This window comes from Plodia interpunctella, chromosome 24 (genome assembly GCF_027563975.2).
Source record: "Plodia interpunctella isolate USDA-ARS_2022_Savannah chromosome 24, ilPloInte3.2, whole genome shotgun sequence".
Lineage (NCBI taxonomy): Eukaryota > Metazoa > Arthropoda > Insecta > Lepidoptera > Pyralidae > Plodia > Plodia interpunctella.
The window spans coordinates 3,193,351-3,200,410 of NC_071317.1; the positions used below are offsets into that span (position 1 = coordinate 3,193,351).

The following is a 7,060-nucleotide window of genomic DNA, read 5'->3' on the forward strand; positions in this document are numbered from 1 at the left end:
CTGCAAGTTCCCGGTTGCGTTCTGGGTTGTGAAGCCGCGAAGCCCGGGGTCAGACTAAAAGAAAACCTTACATTTTTGAAGATTAGGCTGTGATTTCACAGCCTGCCAGGATCTCAAAATTTGAACAAAGCAAACCTAGTGTCAGCATTGTGGAGTGCACACAACCTGCTTTATTAATGGCCTAAGCCATGACTATAGAATAATAAATAAATATAAATATTTATTATAGAAACTATCAATGTTTATTTATTTAAAGTTAATAAAAAAATTGGCTAAAAGAACTGGCTAGTTGACAAGTTCAGAACATTGTAAAAAAATATGTATAATCTAGATAAAATAGGAATATTTAATATCATTAAGATAATTTTAGACTGTGAATTTTAGGCAGCTGGGTTACATATAAATCATTATACAAACATTTAAACTTGGTTGGAAAGTTCAGTTTCAAAAAGTATGAAATTATAAAAGCAAACTTAATCATCATAATAAAAAATAAAATTTTGTAACAACTTTTATTAAGAAATCATCACCATACCATTATAAACGTAATATTTAATGTACTAGCTGCCGAACAAACATAGTTTTCTTTGTAACATTAGTACCACGGTGCGAGACAAAAGAGTTTAGAGCGTTTGAATAAGTCCAAAAATGAGTGATTTTAATTTTGTCATACCTTTTTCACTTTGAGTGTTTTTATTAATAGGACCTTCGAATGGTCATCAAAACAAAAAAAAAATACATATTATCAACTGGCCTATCATAGAGACTAAGAAACATCCACATAATCAACTACAACTGTGAGAAAGCAATAACCACATAAAGTAATTAACAGCCATAAAAGCGGCCAGTAAAATCAATTTTACAGCTGAAACGTAAAAAAATCCAATAAATCGCGCACGCTTAGTCCATAAAAGCTCATAGAAGCTTTCAGTTACAGGTGGCCCTGGTTCCCAGAGCCTGGGGACACGTGGGTCGATATTTTGTGGCGCCGGCGCCTGAAAGCGTGTCTAGTATGGGGCTCTAGAGAACAGACGAACGGTTTTTAAAACGCATGTGAGGAATGCGAGTTTTATTTAGTTAAAACTATACCTTGAGAAATTAAAACTGTATAAGAAATGAAAATTTGTAACCGAATCAACATATTAAAAAGTAACCTTTTTCAAAAGTCACCTCACCATCACATTTAATTAAGTATGTCAATTTCAATAAATAGCAAAAATTCTAAAAATATGTGAATTTGCAGTGGATTATGCTACCTACCACTAGATAAAACATTTTATTAGACAATATTTGAGTTTTTCATATAAAAAATGTAGTAATTTTATGTTTTTACCCTCAAGTGACGATAGTGAGCTTATTATCAAATTCGGGTTCATAAAACTCGCATCGTTAAAAGCTACTTAGTTAATTTTCTTTCTTAATGCAATAGCTACTACGCTACTAACTACCAATACTGTTTATTTAAAAATGGAAAAGTTTGTAAGGATCTTTCGATATTTTCTTTTCTTTCATGCAAATTGTAATTGTTATTTTGTGTATTTCACAATGTCACCCAACCGCTCGTCTGCAGAGCCGTCACAACAACGGGATGGTAGCAATTCAGATAAAAGCGATCTTTACAAATTGAAAGAAAAAGCCATTTTGTAACACGCACCGACTGTAGCTATTAACTTTTTTTAATTATCTGTGTTTTAGAAAAATAATTTTAGTGATTGTGAACAGCTACGGCACGATATGAATAATGCATATAAAATATTTATATGTAGGTAAGTATAATAAACGGCACATCAACCTTTATAAATTAGCTCCAATTACCGCGTCATAAGACTCATGCAGGATTCACATACAGTCCATTGTGCCTACAATATGGGTACTAGGTAGGTAAGTCTCTTTGAATTGGAAATTTTGTAGGCCTCATCATTTCCCTAAATAGTATTTAGTTTCTGAATATTCGCTAAATTTTTTTTTTTAAATTATATGCTATAAGTACTTACCTATATTATATGCTAAGTACTTACCTATTTTGTTATTATATGCTAAGTATTTACAGGTACCACCTACCTAGTATTGTTCTTAACATTTTACCTTGCGTGGGATAAAAATGATAATATTGACATACCTAGTACCTATTATTAATTTTGAAGTTGTTCTGAATCAGCAAGGTCAAAGGTATACTTGTATATTAATGTTAGTTATTAATATATAGGTATCTATTTATTTGTTGTCAAGTAGCTAATTCATAAACTAATAACAATGTGCCGTTGAAAGCGGTAGGAATAGAATACACATAATTAAAATTCTAGAAGTCGAATAAGTATATACATTAAAATAAATTCGAAGAATTCAGAATTTAGATAATTAAGATAGATAGATATTTATTTTTGTATTAACTTATGGTTTCAAAAATATTAGGAAGTTAAATCTTTAATGATCCAATCAGTACAATATATCCCCATTATTTTCTGAGTTGCGTTTAATTTAAATATAAAGTGTACGGTGGAACAAAGAAATAAAAACCAAGACGTGCATTCATATTTTTTATTTATTTACAAAACAATGAATATAATCTCAATAACTTGGCATGATAGTTGAGTCAGTTCCGACATTGCACAGGCTTATGTAGATACATAATTATGTTACAAGTTAATAAGTACATAACAAAATATTCTATCTATAATACTCTTTGGTAGTCAGTCTAAAATGGCACATTTAAATATAAAGAAAAACTTACGAACAACCGTAAGTTACGGGATAGTATTTTTTACAGTCTTCCTCGTTACTGTACATATTCTTTGTATCGACATTAATTACATCGGGAAATATATTTTTGGATCTATAATTGTCCATGTGAACATTATTGTCGTCTACTATCTGTTTATTGGTATAATATTTGTCGCCGAGAGTTTCGTCATAGTTCACGCTATCATCGAAGTAAGTAGCCGAAGTGAGGTTATCGTTATTATCCATGCAGATTTCCATTTTAGGGAATTGATAGTTTGGAGCTGGAAGAGCCTCTCGGTCGTCCGGTTTGAAGAGTTTTCTTCCAGGGTTCCTAGGGGCCTTAGCATCGGTGGATGTTGACACCTCTGGCGACTTGATCCGCTTGCTCTTGTATCTTCTGTTCTGAAACCATATCTTCACCTGCGTCGGCGACAGACTCAGCGACTTCGCTAGCTGCTCCCTCTCTGGAGCCGTGAGGTACCTCTGAGCTCGGAATCTGATCTCCAGAGCGTGGACTTGAGCCTGGGAGAATAAAATCCGTGGTTTCCTCTTCACGTTCTTGTCCTTTCGATCCGTTTTGCTGTTACTTGAAGGTTCTGTAGAAACACAAGATAAATAATTTATAAATTGATTAACGTTAGAATCGTTATCAAACGTCGAATATTAACAGTGAATTCGTGTGGGTACTGTTAATTATGGTATGGACTAATATAATTAATAAATTACAGGTCTCAGTGTTTTTTTAGTGAATAATGTAATGAAATATGTATACTATATTATAATATTATGGCAGTAAAATACATACTTGATGTGTTCCTTGACGAGGTTTCCAGTTTATCAAACTGAGGCAATCGCGGCATAGGCTTTAGAGGCGGCATGCCATCAGTCTCACTTCGTTTCTCCAGCGGCACTTGCTTTTCTTCCATTCTCGGATCCATTTCCACGTGATGAGATGGCACTACAAGCTCCGGGTACTGTTCATAGTTTTGATGATAGAAGTTAGGGCAATACGGATTGTAATTGTAATAATCCTCAATTTTAGGGTCGTGGTAGACGTCCTGGTTCCAGTACGGCTCAACATTGGTATGCACAGGCATGTTCTGATAGACCTGGCTGAAGTAATCCGGGGGACAGTAAGACTGATTCTGATGATACATTTGTTCGTATTCGTAACCCTTTCGGTCGCTTTTCCAATCGCTTCGTTCGTAATAGTTAGGGGGCTGACTTGAACTCAAAATATCTTTAACAGAGAACGGTGTGTTCAAATTTTGATTCCCTGGTCCTTCGTCTTTCAAACGGTAATTCTTCATATAAACATTGTAATCTTTAGGCACTTCTTTAGCTTTCTCCAAACAATCTACATCGATGTATTCGTAGAAGTCTTGCTTAATGTTATTGTAAGATGTTGATACTTCGTTGTGTTGCTCAAAGTTATCCATGACACTTTCACTACCACTCAGAGTTCATTATTCACTTCGACTAATAGATTAATTAATTAAGTTGTTGTTTAAATGAGCAGCGTTGGAAGACTGGTGAAGGAGAGTGGGCTTCGAAGCCAATCCTCGATGCGTGCGGGGCTAGGGGCGGAGCCACGTTGGTGTACCTGTCTCATTCTAATTCATGTAGTTTTATAGTGTTGTTCTTGTCTCCCACAGCCAGGGTTGTTTACTACGGAGCGTAAATAATACGGATGATTTCATATGGTGTCGGGTCGGAAAGCGGTGCCCTTTCGTTTCGCTAATGACTTCTTAATTGTTAATCTTATGTTACGTTTTGTAAATATAGCGAAACTTCGCCTGCAGTAACACAGGCATATTAACCCCGGATCATTAATTAATGTTTTAAATTTTTTTCCATAATCGGCTATAAGTACTTTCTATAAGTATTAGTGTGGAAGTATGGATGTCTGATAGAAAACATAAAATCAGTAGTTAAGTGGTAACTACCACTAGATTTTTAGTGTAGTAAACTTGTTATAGTACCTATATGATATTTCTTGACTTAAACTTGTCTGATTAAAATTATCTACGTTTTGTCGTAGGATTTTCGAGACAGGTAGAAATGAAAAATATTCTTCTATTCAAAACTTATTCAAATGAGGCAACTCTCTTATGGAATTAATAATTAATCACTAAAAAACAATGATAGAACACATAAATTACCTAATGGTTATGATCTGTGGTAGGTGCCTTGCATAACTAGAGAAATTCTATTTTTTTCTTTAAATAAACATTTAACTTCCTAATATTTTTGAAACCATAAGTTAATACAAAAATAAATATTTATCTATCTTAATTATCTAAATTCTGAATTCTTCGAATTTATTTTAATGTATATACTTATTCGACTTCTAGAATTTTAATTATGTGTATTTGATTGAACCTACCGCTTTCAACGGCACATTGTTATTATTGAGACGTGTGAGTGTTTTGTTTATTTACGTCACGTCATCGGCCTGTAACGATTGAGGACGAAGGCAAACAAATAGAAGGCGTCGTCGTGAGAAATCATAGTAACGTTCTGCGTATAAGTAAACACTTATTATAATATAAGGTGAAGTTGCACGTGCAAAGGTGCGTTTGGGCACTGGAGGCCTACCACGACACCTTACACGCAGCGTGTAAAAAAGGAGAGAATATCTGGACCCAATGACGTGCTACGTGCTTCATGTTCCTAGGTAGCCACCTATTCACGATGATTTCATACGGTGTCGGGTCGGAAAGCGGTGCCCTTTCGTTTCGCTAATGACTTCTTTTATGTTACGTTTTGTAAATATACCCCTGGAAGTATTCAATTCCCTTATACAATCTGTGGTTTGGTTTTTTTAAGTTACCTAAACATGTATGTACCTATGATGTGTGTTACTGAATCAATCACACAAAATCTACTGGAAGGATTGTGCTATTTGGTACACGGGTAGATATGATTCGTGAGAATTAGTTCCATAGTTACTAATATTATAAATGTGGCCATCCAAATCAAAAGGGACCTTATGACGGCTGGCACTTAGGTTTTTATTGCTGTTGTTCAAATACTAAACAACGGCAATTATGGCGTACCTAAGTGGCGGGCGCCGGGTCCCTTTTGATTTGGACGGCCACAAATACGTAAGAGATTATCTTTAGTCACCTATTCATTGTTTATGTACTCAAGCAATCTTCTTGTCGCATGTTTGGAATACGAAGGTAAAGGAAAGCATTATTGCATGCGAAATTCGCATAAGACAAGCCGGCGGCAAAACTAGTTTATCTATAAAATATTACGACATAAGTACCTATATTTGTTTAAGTTCCTCTGCCTAGCAGTTCGGTTTAAAGAAGGAACAGTTCACTAAACTATGGCAAATAAATTCATTTTCTTAAGTTTAGAGGGTAGTTCGAGTTTAACTTAACGTTTAGTTCGAGTGCATTGACCTCAATAATAGTATTAGTATGTAAAATAAGCCAGTATGTTGGTCTGTGCTATAAAGTAATATAAATTACTATCCTAATGCCGTTTATTTAATACGCGATAATTTTTATCTAGTTTAACTAGAATCGTAAACAAACGAAACTAATAAAATGACAGCTTCACACTGCCCCTGTCCTAACAATTTTATAGCTCTCATTTTTTTTTGCGCAAACCGACTTTTGCCGTAAAAACAATAAGACAGTCGTAAAGCTCTTCCGCAATCCACACCAGACGCTCGGTAACCCGACACCAGTTTGAGAATAATAGGCTTTTTGTTACACAATCTGTTTCTATAACTGTGAAATCGAGTTTTTTTGTATTACCCAAATAGAAATGTGTTTTGAAGATCCTTGTTCTATGTAGCATATGTCATAGAATTCAGAGTAGGTGTTATATCTAAGTTTATTTCAATCAATAAATCCAAAGAAATATGTAATGTATATGAGAAGAGTGATGGTATTTTGTCTGATCATAATATTTTAATCATGTACAACATGTAGGATAATGTATAATCTAGGTATAATCCATTATTTCTCTATTATTGTTTTAACCTCTTTTAATTCATGGAAACATGTAGGTGTAGTGTATTATGCCGGCTCCACACTATCCGCGGTAGTTCGCCAAACTTTGACACATCGGCGTACCTACTTTGCGTATTTTTCATTGCGGTAAATAAAAGCACTCATACCTACTTACATATTACCCAATGTTTATGCGTTCGCGTCCGCATCTATCCGAGCTCTACGATAATGTGGAGCCGGCATTACACATTTAAGGTTTATTTAAATTAGGTTGCAGTATTTAAATTAGTTATTATATTAATTAGGTTGGAGTCTAATGTCGGCTCCACACTATCAAAACTGTTTCCAAATTTTGCGGTTATGTTTTA

At 34.5% G+C, this 7,060-nt stretch overlaps 1 protein-coding gene across 1 annotated transcript; it reads right to left on the minus strand.

The window, feature by feature from the left end:
- Nucleotides 1-2,524: 2,524 nt before the first annotated feature.
- LOC128680596 (homeobox protein mls-2-like) lies at nucleotides 2,525-4,263 on the minus strand. The gene is made up of 2 exons (XM_053763842.1): nucleotides 3,527-4,263; nucleotides 2,525-3,317 (listed from the first exon to the last, which is right to left on the minus strand). Exons 1-2 carry the CDS (start codon nucleotides 4,158-4,160, stop codon nucleotides 2,728-2,730), a joined length of 1,224 nt encoding a protein of 407 aa, XP_053619817.1. The 5' UTR covers nucleotides 4,161-4,263; the 3' UTR covers nucleotides 2,525-2,727.
- Nucleotides 4,264-7,060: the final 2,797 nt, after the last annotated feature.

What these genes read in the sequence shown, in the direction of transcription:
- LOC128680596 (XM_053763842.1), bottom strand. Translation starts at nt 4,160, where the DNA reads ATGGATAACTTTGAGCAACACAACGAAGTATCAACATCTTACAATAAC. An exon ending in CTCGTCAAGGAACACATCAA is followed by an intron (nt 3,318 to 3,526) that starts GTATGTATTTTA and finishes GTGTTTCTACAG; the next exon opens with AACCTTCAAGTAACAGCAAA.